The 22,823-nt window shown below is 43.5% G+C and overlaps 1 protein-coding gene across 2 annotated transcripts in view; it reads right to left on the bottom strand.

Moving 5' to 3' along the window:
• POLR3H (RNA polymerase III subunit H) overlaps positions 1-22,823 on the bottom strand; it is a 73,974-nt gene that overhangs the window by 30,953 nt on the left and 20,198 nt on the right. Inside the window, exons 2-4 of one of the 2 annotated variants that reach the window (XM_077452535.1) lie at positions 20,083-20,136; positions 17,902-18,030; positions 4,615-4,711 (exon numbers count right to left, since the gene is read on the bottom strand). In XM_077452535.1, coding sequence (XP_077308661.1) covers positions 4,615-4,711; positions 17,902-18,012 — 208 coding nt within the window. In that variant the 5' untranslated portion in view covers positions 18,013-18,030; positions 20,083-20,136. The remainder of the gene's footprint in view (positions 1-4,614; positions 4,712-17,901; positions 18,031-20,082; positions 20,137-22,823) is intronic. The other variant, XM_077452534.1, reaches the window with a different exon arrangement.

The following is a 22,823-nucleotide window of genomic DNA, read 5'->3' as shown; positions in this document are numbered from 1 at the left end:
TTGCTGCACAGTCAGGACACAGGTTCTACTCTAGTAAGCTGCACTGAGCGCTCTCAAGTCTAAGGTAGGTTACTTAACATGCCACCAGCCTTTCTTTATGCACATGTCTATATACAGCATTGTAGATGGATGCCACTCTAGCGTTTGGCGACGCTTATTGTGGTTGACCATGCGCTGGTCTGTGCTTGCCCTCTTTTTTCATTAATTATATTCATCTGCCCTTGTTGAATTTGGCTGTATTCATTTATCTATATTATATGAGAGATTTGCTGAGGCTTAGTGTGCATTTTATTACTCTTTTGGCAGACATCCGTTTCCAGCCCCCTTCTCTTGGCTTTCCTTGTATGCACCGATTTGCCGCTTACTGGTTGGGAGAACCCTCTGCTCAAGCCTTGCGCAGTACATAATTGGCTCTGGTTTTCCAGATACTCTGGTACATAGGCTATTCCTTTTTTGTTGCGCTCCATACTATACGATTCAGCGATACTCAAAGGTCGAGGGACCATCTGTTTCCACCTGTGCTATTTAACATTCAAAAGAAATATATATGCTCTGTAAGCATTTTTGGTATGTGAGAATTTGATTATCGCTATTAAACATACTGTGTTGTAACATTTTATGTATATATTCTTTGTAATTGTTGTGTGTGTTATATATCATTTTTTTCAATAGAACATTATCAATACGCTACCTTCTAACCCCTGAGGAAGGATATGGATACAGCATCAATTTAGCCTTGTGGCTTTATTTTTTCCGAAACATGTTGGGTTATCACTTATGGTATATCTGTCTCAACATTGTTGGTAGCTGTTATATATTTGGTGTTCCATTTCATGTTCTTTTAGATGTGTATTCATATTACATGTTAATAAATATTTTTTCATACATTTTTTGGGAATCCTGCTATTCTTTCTGCCCATAAAATTCTCTGGGGCAATCCTTATCTGTTTCCGCAGACTGTCAACGGTCTACCCGTATGGGCAGACAATTTCTGCACTGCAAGAAGAAACAATGTGCTACAAGAGCACTCACCAGCCCCCTCGCTGTTCATGGAGAACTACAAGCTGACTCCCGCAATGCTAGACAGTACTTGTAGTTCATTCAAAGGAAACTGTCAGCTGAAGTGTTTTTGAATTGTGACAGTGGGTGTGGGGAGAGTAGCCCCTGCCCACTTTTTTGATCCATCAACTTGGATACAACCACCCTGTTGGATTCTTCATGCAAGTCGGGGACGACTTGCCCTACTGGAAGAACACAATGGGGTTTATTTACTAAAGGCAAATCCACATTGCACTACAAGTGCAGTCACTGTAAGTCTGAGGGGGACATGCAAGGAAAATAAAAAAAATTAAACACAGCATTTTTGCTTGCACACGATTGTATGATAGAAATCAGCAGAGCTTCCCCCATATCTACAGCGACTGCACTTCCAAGTGCGCTTGTAGTGCAAAGTGGATTTGCCTTTGTAGTCCGGGAGGGATTCTCCCATCAACCTGTGGCTGCAGGAAAGAAAATTGCTTCATCTATGACTGGCTTTACACTATTCTTGCTGGCAGGTTCTGTTTTTTACCCCATTTTGTCTGCGATTTTACTCAGCCAGACAATAGTGAAAGTCCTTTAAAGGAACCTTACCACTGCTGCAGTTGATCCATCATTCAAAAAACACGTAAAGCAAAATGTGCGTAGCTTTAATTTTACAGATTGCTGGAGGTTTCCAATAAAGTGTTTTATCTGATCTCCTGCATGGATCTGATGTAAATACCAAGCATAGGACACTTTGGCTAAAGCTGGACTGCAGAATGAACCTCTAAGGCAGGCCATACATTTTTTTAGTTCAACAAGTGGAATGAACAAAGATATGCCAATTCCCCCATCCACACATTCAAAAGGTGGATGGGGGAATCACTTTAGCTATGCTATTGTGTTCTGATGATGGGAAGCCTTCCCCGTCGTCAGAACTCAATGATCAGTGTTGCTGGTTATAGCTACAGTAGCAGCACCGATCATTTGGACAAAAACCTGACAGGGTGGTTGTACAGAAGACGATCGACTGCTGAACAGGCTGACATTTTGATCCATGTAAAAGGCCAGCTTAAGGAGCATCTGGTCCACATGGCCTTCATCTCTAATATATTTATGATATTTACTCAGAATACCATCTGGCGTGGACACTACTGGTGTCAAATGCACCCATCTTCCTGTTCAGAAGAAGCCTAACGAACAGGCTGAAAAGTCTTTTCCTTTCTTATCGGTTAAGAGTACCTTCTGTTTCTCCACCACCCTTACCCTCCTTATCGAGACCCCAGTCCCCCCCGTCCCCCCAACAGCAAGCTCGTCTCCCAGTCCACCTGCAAGATCTGAGGCTCAAAATGCCCCAGACACACACTGTGGAGGGGGGGGGGGGGGTTAGTGTTGGAGCTTGGACAGCTTGCACCTCTGATGCTGGGATGCAGAAGGTAGTATCCCGGGAATAACACCGGGGTTTAGCTCCCTCCCCCCCAAACTTCCAGGGTAAAAGGGCAGATTATCAGATCTCCATTCGGCCCACTAGAATCTTTAGAACCAAGGTGCCCATTTCTGTGATGAAATGGTTACTAATATTTTACTCCAACCTGTTAACAGTTCCAAAACCCAAAGGGGGCATTCATCCCAGTTCTGATCTCAAAGCTTTGAATCTCTTCATTTGAGCAATCCACCAATTTGTCATCTCCTCCTTCTGTGGACATTAGGGACACATACTTACACATCACCTTTAACTTTTAACCCCTGCATCAGCATTTCCTACATTTTGCTGTTTGGCCACTATACGATCAGTTTGTGGCCCCGTCCCTTGGCCTCTAAACTTTACCTTGAGTGTCCTCCAAAGTGCTGGTTTCACTGCGCTCTTTGTGGCATTCCCATTGTGAAAGTCTTGGACAACCTCCTATAGTGGGAGGAGGATAGTGGGGCATGGGCTATCAGACAATGTAACTGACTGTCCACATGTTACAACTTGGATGGACACTAAACCTTCAGAAATCAGACACTGTAACCGACTCATCGTTTGGAGTCTTCGGAGTTTCCTGGACATAGCTCAGGCCAGTGTTTCTTCCACTGGCCTGAGATTGCACAGACTCAGATTAAAGTTCTCCAGACAAGGAGTCATCTGAATCTCTGCTTTTGCAAAGAGTCTTGGGTCTGCTGTATCCTTCCAGGCAATCAATTTTACCCAGTTTCACTGCAGATTTCTACAATGCATCATTCTGTCATCATAGGCCAAATCGATTAAGTCCCCGGACAGACTTTTGCACAGATAACCAGGCTGTCTGTGGCTTGATGACTCGGGAATCTGTCTCTGGAACCAGAGTCATTATTCCTTCCCATCTTCTGGAAGATTCTCATGGCAGATGCCAGGCTGTTGGGCTGTGGAGAAGTCCTGGAAATCCCGTCAGTGCAGGCAAGATGGTTGTCAGAAGAGTCTTGTCTTTTGATCCCTATCCAGGCATTTTGGGCATTTTAACCGACTGCAGAGCTGGGTCATCCGACTAGAAATTCATATTCTCTGTATTTAGTTTTGCTGTGGCAAGAGAGGGAGTTCGGATCATATCTTGGACAGGACTTGACATTTCTGCCTGGTCCATCCCAGGCATAGACAATTGACAGGCAGACCCGCTCGGCCTGGACTTGACAGAGTGGTCCCTACACCTGAAGGTATTCCAGGAACTCTCTTTTGCAAGTGAGGGGGGGGGGTGCCAAATGTGACTCTCCTAGCTTGTTTTGTTTCTAGGTATATGGATCCTCTATCTGAAGTAGTCAATGCTTTGGTGGCTCTGTGAAATAAGTACACCCTGATCTATGTCCCCCCCACCTGAAGCTTCCTCATCCAATTTCCAGGATCAAGATGGAGAATATTCCAGTGATCCTCATTGTTCCAGACTGGTTCAAGCATATATGATAAACTGACCTGGTAAGACTCCTAGTGGGCACTCTGTGGGCTCTTCCAGATTGTTTAATCTTCTAAACAACTTATTTACCATTCTGCCTCATGGTTGCTCGCTTTAACATGGCTTTAAAAACCAAGGTTTTAAGAGACTAATCTAGGGTATCTCTGAATCTGCGATTCCTACGGAGCTCCTTCAGTTCACAATGTCGAACATTAATTGAAATAGGACATTTGTTGTTTTGTTCTCTAAGCTCCACTCTCCATCTCCCAGTTCCTTGGTGTGCAAAAAAATAACCAACCCTGCAGATAAAAAGGAATGTAAAGAAAAAAAAAGGGCTATATTGCTAGCCCATCGGGGGTTGAGAGATAAGTGGTATGTGTTGCCCAGTATTTTTGTTTCCAACTGGTTTCTGCTTGGATACCAGAACCACATGCAAACAAGATTTTAATCCTTCCCACAAGATCTGGAAAATCAGCTTGGATGAATTTGTCATTCCCATGTGTGGCTATATCAAAGTCATGTCAAGCAGTGTATGCCGCAAATTAATACCAAATTAGAAGGTCCAAACTTAATCTGTATGGTGACCTTTAGTTGACACAAAACAGTAGAATAAAAGTCATGCAATAGTAAATACTACAGGGTTTCATCTTAGTTTCTGAAGGGCAAGAACAGAATAATAATAAGAACTAACCTTTGGTGTGAGAAGCTCCATCGCCAGGGAATATATAGGAGTCTTCCAGCTTAGTTATGTCAAAGAGGCAGATGCAGAGACCAACATTATATACAACCTAGAAAGAACAGAACAGGTTTCACTACATTGTAAAAAAAATGAAAATAAACATCTGAGACAATTTTAGATATCACTATTAACAAATACAGAAAAAAAAAAATGAAAAAATGTCACTTGGGAAAATTGGGGGTAATGAAACCTCAGTTATTAAACTACAACAAATATTTACCAAGTCATCTTTTTTTTTTTTTTTTTTTTTTACTGATCTCTATAGGTTTGTAAAGTGTAAAATAACAAAAAGCGGGAGACTGACAGGCGCAGGAGCAGACTAATCAAGACAACAAAGAAAAACTGCAAATAATAAAAATAAAAAAATAAATCATCGACCAACAAAAATATAAAATAAAAACCACCACAAGAAAGGTGCATCTTAAAAAGGCTTGATGTGCCTACAACAGTAATATCTATCATTGGCCCCCAGTCAAGTACACGATTATTCAAGTAATAACTAAAGTACCTCTCTATCCTTGGCATGGCAGGACACTTAAAGGGGCTGTAAACCTTCATGTTTTTTGTCCCCTTAATACATCCTGTACATGAAGGTGAAAAAATTGTCACCGACCGCCCCCCCAGCCCCCCCCCCCCCCCCCCCCCCCGGCTTACTCACCTGAGCTCTTTCCCTCTGCCCGTTGTCTCGGCTCTTGACTGGATAGATTAATATGAGTGGAAGACAACGGCTGCGCTTCTGTCAATCAAATCCAATGACGTGGTGGGCGGGGCTAAATCTGGCGTTCGGATGCAAATGGGAGCACACCCGCAAGGTAACCGCCTCAGGAGATGGCTTCTCCTAGGGGGTTATACGATTCTGGGAAGAGCCACCAGTGCCGTCGGGGCCCATTCTGTGCAAAACTAACTGTACAGTAGAGGTAAGTATGACACGTTTGTTATAAAGAAATAAAATTTAAAAAAAACACGCACCACACAATCACTTTAATCTTTATGGAGTACCTCTCTGTTTCAGGCATTTTGCCCACACCTTTTCAAATTTGGGAATACATACTCGGTTTATATACGTGACCGTGTTTAGCGGTAGTTGTGAATTGATCAGCTGTTTCCACACAACAATTGAGAGAGTTCTGTGCTTTTCCAGTGAAGAGTAATAGCCTTCCTGGCGTAGAAAAACAGAAGTCTTAGTAGAGTTCTGCCAGCATTTGTAGGTGAGAGACCCTCAACAGATTCTAGTAAGCAGCTGCGAGGGTGTGAGCGAGTTATTTGACTGATGAAAGACACCACAGCCTCCCAGTACACCTGGATAAGCAAACAAGTCCAAAAGATATGGAAGAAATCCCCCACATCTCTATCACATCACCAACAGGATGGAGGGACAGTGGGATTGAGCTGATAGAACCTGTAAGGAGTGTAGTAGGCCCTATGTAATATCTTAAAAATTGTACCAATCTCTTAAATAGACCAGAAAGGCGCATCCCACTTATCGGTCCAGTCCTCATCACCCATATCCGAGATATGTAATAACCATTTTTGTCGGAGAATAAATCTGGTAGAGCTACCATAAAATGATAGTTATAGAGTGATGAAGCCGGTTTATCCAAGGGTTATGAATGAAGGAGTGCCTCTAGATCAGAACACTCAAGGTATATTGTTTAAGACAAGAACTGACCAGTGAAGGTGTGAGCAATCACCAAGATATCCATCCTTACCCACTTTACTTGAAAGCCTGCTGAAGCTACAAATTTACAAAACACAACAAAAAAATGAAAATAAAGAGTTAGTTACTCATCCAACTCCTTCTCACTCCCTGCCTAATCTGTTCAGAAAGCTCTATGGTATTATAATAAAAAAAGAGAGTCTGAAATAAAATAGCTTCATGTGTACTCCCTCTTTATCAAGCCCATAAAATACTGTGTATATCAGTGTCCATCTTTTATTAAAGTGGTTCTAAAGGTTTTTTACCTTAATGCATTCTCTGCATTAGGTAAAAGCCCTTCTGTTATTAGGATCCCCACAAACTCCCATATACTTACCGGGGCTCAATCTCGATCCATCACTATACCCAAGTAGCTCCCTCATCATCACAGGACAGAGAGGAAGCAATAGGAGACATGGAGTCCTGTTGCTGTCAATCAAATCCTGTAATGAAGGAGTGGGGAGGCAGAACCTAGCTGCACTGTCTATGGACACAGGCAGCATGCTAAAGGGTAGAGCCCACATGAGTGTCCCTATAGCAAGTGTCTTGCTATTAGGGGAACTTGAAGAACGGGATGAGCCAGGAGCATCGTGTGGTGCCCCAGAAAAGGAGGATTGGGCGGCTTTGTAAAAACACTGCACAGAGCAGGCAAGTATGACAGTTACATAGTAGGTGAGGTTGAAAAAAAAAAAGACATAAGTCTATCAAGTCCAACCTATGTGCGTGATTTTGTCAGTATTACATTGTATATCCCTGTATGTTGTGGTTTAGGTGATTATGTAATAGGTTTTTGAAACTATCGATGCTCCCCACTGAAACCACCTCATGTGGAAGGGAATGCCACATCCTTGTCACTCTTACAGTAAAGAACCCGCTACGCAGTTTAAGGTTAAACCTCTTTTCTTCTAATTTTAATGAGTGGCCACATGTCGTATTAAACTCCCTTCCATGGAAAAGTTTCATTCCTATTGTGGGGTCACCAGTATGGCATTTGTAAATTGAAATCGTATCCCCTCTCAAGCGTCTCTTCTCCAGAGAGAATATGTTCGATGCTCGTAACGAATGTCCTCCAGACCCTTTATTCGTTTTGTTGCCCTTCTCTGTACTCACTCCATTTCCAGCACATCCTTCCTGAGGACTCATGCCTAGAATTGGACAGCATACTCCAGGTGAGGCTGGACCAGAGTCTTGTAGAGCGGAAGAATTATCACTGTATCCCTCGAGTTAATCCCCTTTTTAATGCATGCCAATATTCTGTTTGCTTTGTTATCTACTAGGACCCCAAGGTCCTTTTCCATCCTTGATTGCCCCAGTGGAGTAGATTGCATTCATATATTTTTGTCAAATGCATTATTTTACATTTTTCCCCACATTAAACCTCATTCGCCATGTAGTTGCCCACCCCATTAAAATTTGTTCAGATTGAGCATGTGCGGAAGCTTGAGGCGGCAGCGATTTCTCCTTGGAGCTCCGCTCCTCAGGAGTACACACCGGAGGACTACAGGTCCCAGCGGCACCGTTTCTGACACAAAACTGTAAGCAAAGCCTACTACATGAATAATGGTGCTGAAGGGCCAAAAAACTAAAATTTAAATCAGCTATACTGAGAGGAGAGGCTCACAGACTGTCAGCTGAGATGGCAGCAGCATCCTCCCCCTCACAGCGCTGCAGCCCACACAGTAAGTGTACTATGCCTCAGACAGCTTACACAGGACATTAATGGTGAGCCTGTAAATGACATTAATGTCTCACAAAATATAGAAAACACAGATATATTCACAAAATTTGAATATATGCTACAGAAAGCACTCACTCAAACAGACTTCAGACCATGTTACTGAGAAATGAACAAAAGAGATAAGAGAACTTGGTCAGAGAACCGCAGAATTGGAACTAAGGGTCAATACAATTGATAACCACACACAGAATAACTTACTTGAGCTTATGACTTTTAAAGAGGAAAATCTCTCAATACAGTCATGTTTGGAAGATCAGGAAATAGAGACCGTCGATCGAATTTGCGGATCAGAGGAATCCCAGAATCAGTTCTAGACTTACAGGCAACTGTCAACGCTTTTTCAGGAATTAATACCTGGTATCCCTATTGACAGGCTTGAAATGGACAGAGTACATAAAGCCTTAGCTCGTCGCAAAACGAATGGCCCTCCAAGAGACAGAATAACCAAAATTATACTATTATAAAACAAAAGAACAGCTGTTTGCAGCTGCCAAGGGTAGAGAAACCCTCAACTTTCAGAGTCATGACTATCAACTTTTCACTGATTTATCTCCACTTACAGTTGCTAAAAGACGCACGCTCAAACCACAATTACAGATACTCTGCCTTCAATTCACACATCCGGAAACAAAATATGTTTGTCGCTCTTCAGAGGACCTACAGTCAGCCCTAATTGAAATGGGCCCGACTGAAGCAATCTCGACCAAAGAACAATCCCGCAGATGTCCGACTCCTCGATCTTCACAGAAAATTAAAGCTGCAGGACCCAGCTCATCATCTTCATACCAAAATCTTAGTAAACGTGGTCGTTTTGAACAATCACCACCCAATACTGTGGACTCAATGGACTGAAATTTCAGCTGTATATAATCCCTCTCACTTAAAAACAGGCCCCCAGCTCCTCACGTTGGTTAAACTAAATTACAATTTTTTTTTTTTTATTTGCTACATTCATGACTGAAATGAACTTTGGCTACCTGATTTTGTTATAAATATTTTAATTTTTTGAACAGTTTATTATATTTTTTTCTCTATTTAACTATCAGTTAATTATTACCATGATAGCACTCAAGCAGTTCCTGTGGTTCTCCGGTGTTGTACATTCCTTGGGAACTTCTTGCTGCCCTTTTTACCACCTGTAGACTCCCACAATTTTTTTTTTTTTTTTTTTTTTTTTATGTGGGTCTCTCCTTGTGGTCCCGGACCCTCTCTGGGAGTTCTATGTACTCCCCTGAGATGCTCCCACACCCTATTTCTTAACCTTTACCTAATGATACATTGTATTCATAATGGGTTTGATCGCTTATTTTATCTTTTTCTTTCAATCTTTTACTATTCCCTTCTGGTTCTCCGGTCAGTAGTCCTGGCTCTTGGTAAGTACTTTGCTTATTATTGTATAATGTTTGCCCTAGTTGGTTTATGGCTCCTATCAATATACTGTCATTAAATGTACAAGGGTTTAATATTCCACACAAAAGAACCAAGGCATTACGCTCTTTTGCAATGAAGAAAGCCAACATAATTTGTTTGCAAGAAACTAATTTCACTGATAAGATTTACCCCAAGTTTCTCTCAGCTTCTTATCCACAATTCTAAACGGCCTCTGCTACAGTTAAACAGCGTGGAACCCTTATTGGTTTTCATCGTTCCACTCCGTTTAACTTAGTATCACAATTAGCGGACCCCGAGGGGAAATATATACTTCTAAGAGGTTATATTTCTGATAATGCTATTACAGTTGTATCTTACTATGCCCTCAAACGCCCAACTGCTTTTTTATCCCATCTTTTTCAAGTTATTGATGTTCATAGGTTTGGTACAGTTGTTATTATTTGTGGCGATTCTAATGCAACCATTTTCCCGTTTCTAGATAAATCCCCTCCCAGACCTACTACAGAGACAAATAACCTTACTTTTCAACATTTACTAAATACACATGGTTTAGTGGCTACGTGGCGAGAGATGAACCCTGCCAGCAAACGATTCACTCACTATTCATATCCACACAACACCTTTTCACGAATAGATCATATTCTCACTCCATCCAGTATTTTACCAGAAATCATTTCATCCAAAATTATTCCTCTTCCATGGACAGATCACTGTGCAGTTTTTACTACTCTTGCTTCCACAATTCCTAGGTCTCATGACACTACTTGGTGTATAAATGACTATGTTGACTCATCCATCTCATCATCTTGAAATTGAGAGAACACTCTGATTATATACAGTCTAATGATACGGGGGATGTCTCTGCTCTTACATTGTGGGAAGCACACAAAGCTGTCATTAGAGGTAGATTGATACAACAAGCAACTGTACTTAAAAAGAGAACGTAAACTCTTGTTCGCAAAACTCGAATCAGCCTTTAATGACTGTTATCAGACTTTTCAATCCTTCCCAAATGCCATTAATAACATTAAACTTGAAAAAGCCCATCTTAATTTGGATCTCTGACTGATTCAGCAGACAAGCTTATACATAAGCGCCAACATATTCAATACCTTAGGGCAAACAAACCCGATACGCCCATGGCTAGACTTTTGAAAAATTCACAAAATAATCAGACACCCATTAGTCTAAAAATATCTAGAGAAGCATATACTAGTAACCCAGTAAAGATTCTAGCGATCTTTCGTTCCAATCTGGCTAAACTATATTCCTCATCTCCAAATTTTGATAAAGCCAAAGCTGATAATTTCTTTTCCACTATCACACTCCCTTATCTTGATCAAGAGCAGCGTGATCACATTAAAAGCCCAATCACTGAGTTTTAATTGCAATAAAATCTCAGGCCCGGATGGATTCTCGGCAGCCTATTATAAACAATTTGCGCATATTTTAACGCCTATTTTAACCAAGGCCTTCAACTCAATTTTTAAGGGACAATCGTTTAGAACAGAGACACTCCCCTCCATTATAGCAATGATCCCCAAGCCACACTCTGACTCCACTTCCTGGTTGAATAACCGTCCGATATCCCTCCTCAATCTAGATATAAAATTAATAGCTAAAATAATGGCTACTAGACTGAATACCATAGGCCATCTAGTTCATAAAGTCCAAACAGGCTTTATTCCAAAACGCCAGGCTAACATTAGATGAACACTCCTACTTATCCATGCAGCCAAAACAAGACGAATCCCAGCTTGCCTTGTATCCTTGGATATAAGGAAAGCATTAAACTCTGTTACATGGCCATATATGCAATATATCCTTCAAAAATTGGGATTTGGTAATCATTTCTTGAGTTGGGTTTCCTCCTTATACAATAATCCTAGAGCATATATTAAATATGCTGGCTATAACTCCACAATGTTCGACATCAAGATGGGCACTAGACAAGGTTGTCCCCTTTCCCCATTACTCTTTGCCCTATTAATTGAACCTCTGGCACAGCTAATTAGAAATAATCCTGATATTAAAAAAAAGGTATTGAATTAGGTGGTCATCACCACAAACTTTGTCTCTTTGTAGGCGATATCCTCATATTCTTGTCACACCCCCATATATTGACCCCCAATCAACTAGCTACACTAGAAAACTTCGCCATAATCTCAGGTCTACACGTCAATGCAACAAAATCAAATGCATTAAATATTTCCTTATCACAATCTGAACTCCATCAGGCTAAAACCTCCTTACCTTTTACTTGGGTTCCAAAACAACTCCCATACTTAGGAATACAAATTACGATCTCTCTTAAGGATCTTTTTGTGGCTAATTACTTACCCCTTTTGAAACAAATCACTGGCCTCATTAAGCAATGGGCCTCTCTACCTTTGTAATGGTTAGGAAGGATTATTGCTACAAAGATGTCTATATTACCAAAATTATTGTACTTATTTAGAGTACTTCCTATACCACTACCATATTATTTTCTAAGACTTACTCAGCGTAGAGTTATGTCCTTTATTTGGGGTACTTCCAAACCTTGTATACTTAAATCTACGCTATATATCTCAATAAATTGAGTGGAGGTTTGGGATTAGCCAATTTCACTTCTTATTACAACGCTGCACAGGTTGCACTCCTCCCCAAGTATCATGCTACGGTTGAAGTACCCTTACGGGTAGCCATCAAATCAATTGATAGTGATCCTATCTCAGTAGCAAATATGTTATGGCTTTGTCCCGCTGATAGAGTTCATCTTGCTAATCCCATAACAAAACGTACACCATCAATTTGGGATACACTCAAATGTTTTCATAATCTACAATCATCACATAATCCCCTGCTTTCATTCCTCAATAACCCAGCTTTTTATCCTGCTTGGAAATGTCCAAGATCATTCTTTGCATGGTCCACTATAAACCTTACTCGCCTATACACTATATCCCCTTCAACCAATATCCATACTTTTCCTATACTATGTGAAACCTTTGGGTTACCTAAAAAGGAAATATTTAGATAACTACAAATTAAAAATGTCTATGAACCACTTCTTAATATGGGCTCAACCCTTAAACAAATGACTCAATTTGAGCGTATCTGTGTAAGTGACCCACATGTTAGAGGACTTATCTCATTATTATATCAACTAAATGAGCTCTCTAATGGATCTTTACTCTCATACGCCACTAAATGGGCACAGGACATGAATCAAGAAATACGCAACAAGGATTGGTCTAATATATGGTTAGCCACCAAATCATTTTCTTCAAATTGTTTTGCAGTAGAAACAAATTACAAGGTTTTAGCACGATGGTACCCAGTACCAGCTAGAATAGCCAAATTTAGTTCCACATGTTCACCCAATTCCTTCAGAGGATGTGACACTCCTGGTACGCATTTTCACATATGGTGGCAATGTCCAATTGCCAAAGAATTCTGGGAGAACATATTTCTTATGGCCTCCAAAGCTCTGGAAGCTAATATTTCTCCAGATCCTGCTATGGCACTTCTGAACCTTAAACCCTTCCCCATACACACTTTCAATTGTTTATTCAACTAAGCACTGCAGCCAAACAAACGATTGCTAAGGCATGGAAGTCTCAAACCCTTATTGTGGCCGAAGCTAAGCACATAATGAACAAAGCACTCATATACGCGAAGATGACAGCTATTTAAGAAAACAAAATCAAATACTATAGGATTGGGCAACAGTGGATTAAACACTTCTTCCCCACCGATTTTGACCAATCCTTGTTACTACCACACTAGGTTTATACTCTATAGCCTTCAATTAATTATACATGACTGTTACGAGCCAGGATACCTCCCCGAGCAACTCCCTCCTATCTTTCCTATCTGTTCTTTCTCCCCCTTTTTGTAATTTTCTTTTATAAATACATTGTAGGTAATAAGGATACTTACTCTTTTTTCTTTTTTTTTTATGTCTGCCTTACATCTAGGCAATTATATTCAGTTTGACTATTTTATTATTGTCTTTATTCATACACCTATTAAGCATATTATCTAAACATAGCTGTAAGAGGTTTAGACAATACTATTATATTGTACTACATTCTGATTTATGCTACGTATCCATGCATTATACCTCCGTTTTTTTCCTTTTCCTTTTGTGAAAACTCAAATCTATTGAAAAAGAAAATGTGTTCAGATTGAACTGTTTACCCAATCCTCCAGGTTGTTTATGAACAAATTAAATAGGATTGAACCTTGGGGGACCCCACTTTGCAACCCTGACCATTCAGAGTACTCACCATTCATCAATACCCTCTGAACTCGCCCTTATAGCCAGTTTTCAATCCATGTACACACCCTATGGTCCATGCCAACGGACCTTACTTTGTGCAGTAAACATTTACAGGGAACTGTGTAAAATGCCTTTGCAAAATCCATATACACCACGTCTATGGGCCTTCCTTTATCTAGATGGCAGCTCACCTCATAGAAGGTTAATATACTGGTTTGACAAGAATGATTCTTCAAGAATCTATGCTCATTACTGCTAGCGATACCATTGTCATTAATAAAATCTTGTATATAATCCCTTATCCCCTCCAAGAGCTTGCATACAATTTATGTTAGGCTAACTGGTCTGTAATTGCCAGGGATGCATCTTATTTTTAAATATTGGTGCTACATTGGCTTTTCTCCAAACCACTGGTACCATTCTAGTCAGTTCACTGCGAGTAAAAATTATGAACAATGGTCTGGCAATTACTTGACCGAGTTCCCTAAGTAACCCCAGGTGCAATCCATCTGGTCCCGATAACTTATGTCAAGTCTATTCCTAATTCTGTCCTCTGTTAGCCATGAGGGTGCTTCCTATGATTTGTCATGAGGATAAACACTGCAGTTTTGGTTACTGAAGCTCCGATTCCCTTGTAAAGACTGGGAGGAGAAGAATAAATTCAATACCTTCGCCATCTCACTATCCTTTGTAACCAGATTCCCTTCCTCATTCTTTATGGGGTCAATATGGTCTGTCCACCCTCTTTCCTGCAAGACATTTAGGAACTTGCAAGTCTTAGAGGAATGCGCGGTTCCTTCCACCTAGTCTATGTCTGGATTAAATAAAATCCTCCATTATGAGGACACTTCCCCTCCTTGCCGCTAATCTAAATTGTGATAGGAGTAAGCCTCTTCCTCCTCCCCCAAGTTAAGGGGCCTATAGCATACTCCCGGTATTACTTTCCCATTAGTTTCAGCCCTTCGGAGCTCTACCCATAAGGATTCCACTTCCTCCCTAGCTCCCTAAGTGATGTAATCGCTCACATTCACTTGTACATTATTCTTAATATACAGGCATGCCCCTCCCCCTTTTTTACCGTCTATCCCTGCAATAAAGGGAATACCCTTGAATGGTTGCTAGCCTATCATGAGAGCTGTTGAACAAAGTCTCTGAAATTTACACAAAATTGAAATCCCCCTCGTACATTATCTCTAGTGCTCCCATTTTGTCCGCCAGGCTCCTGGCATTGGTGAAGATGCCATATAGTTTAGACCGGTCGCATACTGTCTTATTGGATGTTCCTAGGTTTCAAATAGGACTTGTTACTATACTTACCTCGGGTATATGTGCTTTAGTCAACCTCCACTAATGCCCCCCAATACTACCTTCTGGAATACATTTAGCACTATCTCTACCTCTGGACCCTCCCCCCCAGTTGTCTAGTTTAAAAGCCCCTCTAACTTTTCGGCCATCTTCACCCCCAGTAGATCTGCCTCCTCCTCATTTAGGTGCAGTCCGTCCTTTTTATAGACCTGGCAACCAACTGAGAAGTCGGCCAAGTTCTCCAGGAACCCAAACCCCTCCTTTCTACACCAGTTCCTCTGCCACTTTTTTACTTCCCTAATCTACCTCTGCCTTTCTGGTGTGGCTCCAGGTACTGGTAATATTTGAGAATACTACCTTGGAGGTCCTTTTCCTCAATTGAGCTCCTAAATATTTAAAATCGTTCTTTAGGACACTCCATCTTCCTTTGACTCATTGGTGCCAACATGCACCAATAAAACTGGGTCTTCCCCAGCCCCTCCCAGTAATCTGTCCACCAGATTCGTGATGTGCCAAACCCGAGCGCCCGGTAGACAGCAAACAGTTGGCGCTTCAGGTCTTTGTCACAGATTGCCTTCTCTAGACTTCTAAAAATTGAGTCCCCTACCACCAGAATCTGTCTCTTTTCCCTTCATTTCCCCCCACTCTCACTGGATAAGTTCTTCCCCTGGCACCCAGGAGAGTCCCTTAGCTCCAGCAGTGCTGGTCCCTGACCGATTTCACCAATGTCACTCAACGGAGCGTACTTATTGGCATGTCCCAGCCCAGGATCGGCCTCCCTGGCATTTTACCCTCTACCCTGACTGTCATCCATCTACTCTTTTCTAGTGCCTCCACCTCTTTGTCTTCACATGCCTCTCTGCTGGCCCCTGCCAGGTAGGTTCCCAGCTCTCCTTTAGTATGGAGGGTCTTCTAATAGTTGCTTCCCTAGATAGAGAACCTGGGCTTCCAGGGAAACAATGTGCTTCCATTTTGCACAGCAGTATTTGCCCTCGATCAGATGATCAAGGAACGCATACATGCCACAAGATGTACACCAATTTGCATCTCCGCACCTGCTGGGCATCGTACCTACCAATTCAAATGAGGATTATACCCTGTCCAAAATTAATTAACAACTAGCTTCCTGACACTAATACTCAATACACAGGTACTCACAAGCCCACAGTGTGCTCACAACACTCACAATACACAGGTGCTCACTATACATACAGACCACTCAAGTACTTGGCACTACACAAATATACCACAATACTCTTTTACCCAACAGTGCTTTCTACTACTGAGTTATACCACAATACTCAACAGTAATCAGAAGTAGCACAATACTCAGTTGCTCAATGATACACACTACTCAATGATAACACATATAGTTACCCACAATGCACTGCAAAATACAGTTAACCGCAATATTCAGCAGTACTTAGTTCCTCACACTACACCCTCCACAGCCAGTGTCCCCCTACACATAGTCGTTTACACACACAGTCAGTCTTCTATGAGCTTTGCGTCGCCTCTGCCCCTGCTTAGCCTCCCCTACAATCTGTCAGCAATCAGTCTCCCTTGGTCAGACGTAAAAAAGTCCAAGGTATTTAATAAGCAGCATTGTGAGTTTAATGTAATTTTTGTTACAATCTGTTGAAAAATATAGAAAATTACATATAAATTTATTTCTTCAGAGAGTTGTCATTTTAACATGTTACTGCTCACACAGGGAATAGATGGGCCAAAATCCAAGAAGCACCTTTGGGTTTTCAAGAGCCTTAAATTATGCATAATTTACACATTTAATTTCCTGATTACTCACCACATTTTTTGGACGCACTGGACCGCGGAAAGCCATACAAAATTACCACTTTTTTTTAGAAAATAAAAAATAAAAAACGCCGTTGGTGGCTGCACTAATATGGCTCATTCACATGTGAGACTGGGGGCGGCAAAACTTTGCAGCTGAGCCATGGTTTTACCACCCCTCAACTGTTACCCTCTTTGGCTGCAGAGGCAGTGGCTGGGGTTGTACACATGCCTTGGCTGCAATGCTATCCTTTGCAGTTGGTGTGGCCGTGATCAGGGACACTGGGGCTGGTTTGGTCTGACATACAGTGATATCAGGTCAGCCAGCCATTGTACATACAAACAAATAGCAGTGCAGTGGATCACAAAGCTATCAGTGTGGATCAGCATTAATATAGGTCTCTCGCCACCAGCTGACACGGCCTGGATTTGACAGCTGTAAGAAAGTCCTGCCAGTATTCATTGTTCTACACTGAGATGCCTGCCCCATGGAATGTAAGGAGGGCGGTAACTCATTTCAGAGGGTTCTTCAAAACAAAGGATTTTCAAAAATACAATTAGACATGGTAGCATGTCTGATAATTTAAGTCACTGAAAACGAAACAAACACAATGAACAAGCCCTGACAACTAAAATTAATTTTGATGTCACTGTGTTTAATATTTACAAGAAATGGAACTGAAAAGGGTAGCTATTGGCCACAAATCCAGTTTTGTGATTTAGTATCAGCTCCAACACCACCACAAGAACTTAGATTCTCAGGCTCTGAAAAAAATCATTTAAATATTAATGCCAGAGTGCAGGCATTGCAAATGGAAATGGTGGATACGTCAAAACAGGAAGTCATTTTGACTTTCAATACATACAAGCACATACTTATTTACACATATTAGAGACAAGGTACGTAACCTGGTTACTTTACTGTTACTTTATTGATTTTGTAAGAATGACTAAATGATTTGTCACAATGCAAAAATAGTTATATGAAAATGCAATTATTCATAGTTCACATTTGCTTTTGTTTTTCTTAAACCTAATTCTGCTTACCTTATTTGCCAATTTCTTGTTTAGTTCTTCTGCAATGGAGTCATTTAATTTACGCTCAAACTGCCAAGGAGTCGTCCGTACAGTGTCCACCATTTCAACTAGGACAAACATAGTGGATGGTAGCAAAGACTGCAGATCAAAATAATGAAGGTAAAATTACTCTATTAGGTACAGCATTCCATAAAGCTCAACAAATCATCATTAGTATCTATTTAATAAAAGGTGCAAGGTACAAGTCACTAGCAGCAAACCACAAGGCTCTGGTATGTCCAAAAGTTTGTCGAGAAAGGAATGTCTATTAGCCAATATTAAGATGGTCATAGATAGGGCTGCAACTAATGATTATTTTCATAATCGATTAATCGGCCGATAATTTTTTCGATTAATCGGATAAAAATCACAAAAAAAACGTAATGTTAAATTTTTCAGTTTATTTAAAAGTAATAATGAAATAAACTGGGACACCAATGACGGGGCGCTATTCCTCCCACCGACACCAATGACGGGGCGCTATTCCTCCCACCGACACCAATGACGGGGCGCTATTCCTCCCACCGACACCAATGACGGGGCGCTATTCCCCCCCCCACCGACACCAATGACGGGGCGCTATTCCCCCCCCCACCGACACCAATGACGGGGCACTATTCCCCCCCCCACCGACACCAATGACGGGGCACTATTCCCCCCCCCCCCACCGACACCAATGACGGGGCACTATTCCCCCCCCCCCACCGACACCAATGACGGGGCACTATTCCCCCCCCCCCCACCGACACCAATGACGGGGCACTATTCCCCCCCCCCCACCGACACCAATGACGGGGCACTATTCCCCCCCCCCCACCGACACCAATGACGGGGCACTATTCCCCCCCCCCACCGACACCAATGACGGGGCACTATTCCCCACCCCACTGACACCAATGATGGGGCACTATTCCCCACCCCACTGACACCAATGACGGGGCACTATTCCCCACCCCACTGACACCAATGACGGCGCACTATTCCCCCCCCCCCACTGACACCAATAACGGGGCACTATTCCCCCCCCCCCCACTGACACCAATGATGGGGCACTATTCCCCCCCCCACTGACACCAATGATGGGGCACTATTCCCCCCCCCACTGACACCAATGATGGGGCACTATTCCCCCCCCCACTGACACCAATGATGGGGCACTATTCCCCCCCCACTGACACCAATGATGGGGCACTATTCCCCCCCACTGACACCAATGATGGGGCACTATTCCCCCCCACTGACACCAATGATGGGGCACTATTCCCCCCCACTGACACCAATGATGGGGCACTATTCCCCCCCACTGACACCAATGATGGGGCACTATTCCTCCCACATTGGTGTTTCTGGGGGGGGGGGGGGAATAATAGTGCCACATTGGTGTTTCAGCCGGGGGGGGGGGGGGGGAAATAGTGCCCCATCATTGGTGTCCCTGTGTGTGCGCTGGGTACAACTTTTAGCCGATAGCTGCTACCTTTTTTCACACTCTGTGTGCAGCTCGGCTGTGTCCTCCTCACAGATTCTCGCCCTCTCTGTTCCCTCGAGGCAGCAGCGGGCGGGGCTGAGATCTGTGTGAATGTCACGTGACATCAGCGAGGAGGAGAGGCGCGCCGTGGACGTGCAGCGGCGAGTGTGTGCCTGGTCACAGAGAGTGCCGCCGAGGACAGATGACATAGGAGGAGAGGATTTTTTTCTGTTTTTTTTCAACTAACAGACAGGCGGAAGGTGCAGACCAACTAATCGATAATGAAAATCGTTAACAACGATTTTCATTATCGATTATTATCGATAATATCGATTAATCGTTGCAGCCCTAGTCATAGATGAATTGAAATTCAGACAGTTCAGAACAGGCCAGTTAAATTCCGATCCATCGCTCACACTTGACAGAAGTCAAACAAAATGATCATCTTCTGTCAAACCAGCTTGTTGGAAAACTTTTAACCATAAAGCGGCTGCAGCTACTGATCAATGTATTCCGACAGCTGAAAGTCTATGCTGATAGAAAACAATGAGTAGCAGGGTGGATTTGATTTATATCAACTCAATATAAATCATAATTAAAAAAAAAAAAAAAAAAAAAAAAAAAAAGAAGGTCAACTGTCATCTCTGTCCCCCAGTGGCTCCTCCTCTGACCCGCTGTTGACTCACCGACAGTCCCAGCAGGTGAGTGGATGCCCGCTAACCAACGTTGCCATGATGGATCTGAAATGACAGGTGCTCTTTAAATGTAAGGACTCATTTCTGCTGGTAGTTGGAATCTGTAATATTTGCAAACAAAGTGAAGGTTTGCCATTTAGACTATAAGGGCCGGTTCACACAGCAGGCGAGGCGAGGCGACTCCGACTTGCCTCGCCGCGACCTGCCGTGGCCTCAGCGGCGACTTGCAAATGACTTCTGTATAGAAGTCAATGCAAGTCGCCCCGAGGTCGCCCAAAAGTAGTACAGGAACCTTTTTTCTGAGTCGGAGCGACTCGAGTCGCTCCTCTCAGAATGGTTCCATTGTACAGAACGGGGGCGACTTGCGAGGCGAGGCGAGTCGTGTCGCCTCGCATCGCCCGCTGTGTGAACCGGCTCTTAACCTGTCAGCAATATCAGAAACGATTTTAGGTTAATAGGTTAATCACACTTAGTTGGAGAACTACTCAAATTATTTTATGTCATTAAAACAAATTATATTACATATTCTTGTATTTACTTAAACATCAATGTTTAGTAACTGAAGTGCATAAACAAAATATCTTAAACTGAATATATCAGCTGGGTCCACAAAAAAAAATAAAAAAAAAAATGTCAAAACACAGTTCTTTGATCACAGCACATTTTCTCATGATTTGGTTTCATTAGGGCCACGAAGCCTTCCATTTCCTTGTTGCATTGCTTGCATTTTGCACACAACTGCTTTAGCCATGGGTAGAGGAACTTCATTAACCACTTGCCGACCACCTCCTGTACTTATATGTCGGCAGATTGGCACAGCTGGGCAAAGTAACATACCTGTACTTACTTTGAATATTCCGCCGTGCTCGTGCCTGCTGCAAGCTTCATGACTGTGCCCACGATCGTGTCACGGAGCTCAAGAACGGGGAGACACCGATGTAAACACAGCATCTCCCTGTTCTGCCTAGTGACAGGACACGGATTGTCTGCTCCCTGTCAGTCAGCGGGAGCAGCGATCAGTGTCGTGTCACTGCTAGCCCCCCCCCCCCCCAGTTAGAATCCCTCCCCAGGACACACCTAACCCCTCCCACGCCCCCTAGTGGTTAACCACCTCGCTGCCAGTGACATTTTTACAGTAATCAATGCAATTTTATAGCATTGATCGCTGTATTAACTGCAATAGTCCCACAAGTGTCAAAATTGTCAGATGTGTCCGCCATAATGTTGCAGTCATGATAAAAAAAATAAAAAAAAAAAAAAAAAAGAAAACAGTCGCCGCCGCCTTCCGTTCTTGTTCTTCTTGTTCTTCTTGTTCTTCTCCTGGAGATGTTGACTCGACGAGCTCTCCGGCCGGAATGCCAGGGACACGCTCCGCTGCCACTTATATAGTGACAATGGGGCGGTGTCACATGGTATATGTCACATGGGTTGGTCACATGGTGACCCCGCCCCCTTACGATGTCATAGTCCCCATGTGACATCAACCCATGTGACCAACCCATGTGACATATACCATGTGACACCGCCCCATTGTCACTATATAAGTGACCGCACAGCGCGGCTCTGGCATTCCGGCCGGAGAGCTCGTCGAGTCAACATCTCCAGGAGAAGAAGAAGAAGAACAAGAAGAAGAACAAGAACGGAAGGCGGCGGCGGCGACGACAGCGGCGACAGAAGACCGGGCCACCGCCTGTAAAAGAGCTACAAGAAGGCGCGGTGGCCCGGCAGAAGAACCGAAGGCGGCGACAGAAGAACGGAAGGCAGCGGCGACAGAAGACCGGGCCACCGCCTGCAAAAGAGCTACAAGAAGGCGCGGTGGCCCGGCAGAAGAACCGAAGAGGGGGACAAGACCCCCGAAGTCGGGAGAAGAGGCCGGCGGCGGGGAGGAAGAAAGCCGGACTCCTCCGCTAGTAAAAGAGCTACACACAGATAGCGGAGGAGTCCGGCGAGAAGACCCCCAAAGACGGAAGACCCCCGGAGCTGTGCAATAAAATATTTTTTCCCTGTGTTGTGTTTTTTTTTGTACTTTTATTTTACAGGTGAATGGGTAGGGGTACATTGTACCCCATACTCATTCACATAGGGTGGGGGGCCGGTATCCGGGGGCCCCCTTCTTAAAGGGGGCTCCCGGATTCCGATAAGCCCCCCGCCCGCAGACCCCGACAACCAACGGCCAGGGTTGTCGGGAAGAGGCCCTTGTCCTCATCAACATGGGGACAAGGTGCTTTGGGGTGGGGGGGCCGCGCGGCCCCCCCTTCCCCAAGGCACCCCCCCCCATGTTGAGGGCACGCGGCCTGGTACGGCTCAGGAGGGGGGGCGCGCTCGCTCGCCCCCCTTTCCTGGCCGGCCGGGTAGCGTGCTCGGACAAGGGTCTGGTGTGGACTTTGGGGGAACCCCCACGCCGATTTTTTTCGGCGTTGGGGTTCCCCTTTAAGCCCATTCCAGGCGGCGGAGCCCGCGACGTCTCCCTCGCGGGCCCCGCCTACCTGTACACGCGCTCGAAATGGGCGGACTTTCCGAGCGGGAACAGTTTGCTCATTTCGAAAGTAGCCTACACACGGGCGGACAGTTTTTCGGAATTTCCGAAAGACTTTGTCCGTCCAACTGTCCGCTGAAACTGTCCGCTGAAAGCCCACACACGGGCGGACTGTCCGCCCAAACACTGTTCAGCGGACAAGGTTGGGCGAACAGTCCGCCCGTGTGTACGCAGCCTTACTTTTGCGCAAACTAAT

Source organism: Lithobates pipiens, unplaced genomic scaffold (genome assembly GCF_037356315.1).
Source record: "Lithobates pipiens isolate NorthernLeopardFrog02 unplaced genomic scaffold, aLitPip1_a1.2 Scaffold_23, whole genome shotgun sequence".
Taxonomy (NCBI): Eukaryota; Metazoa; Chordata; class Amphibia; order Anura; family Ranidae; genus Lithobates; species Lithobates pipiens.
Note: the sequence above shows the minus strand (reverse complement) of the source record. Positions and strands in the feature narration are given on the sequence as shown.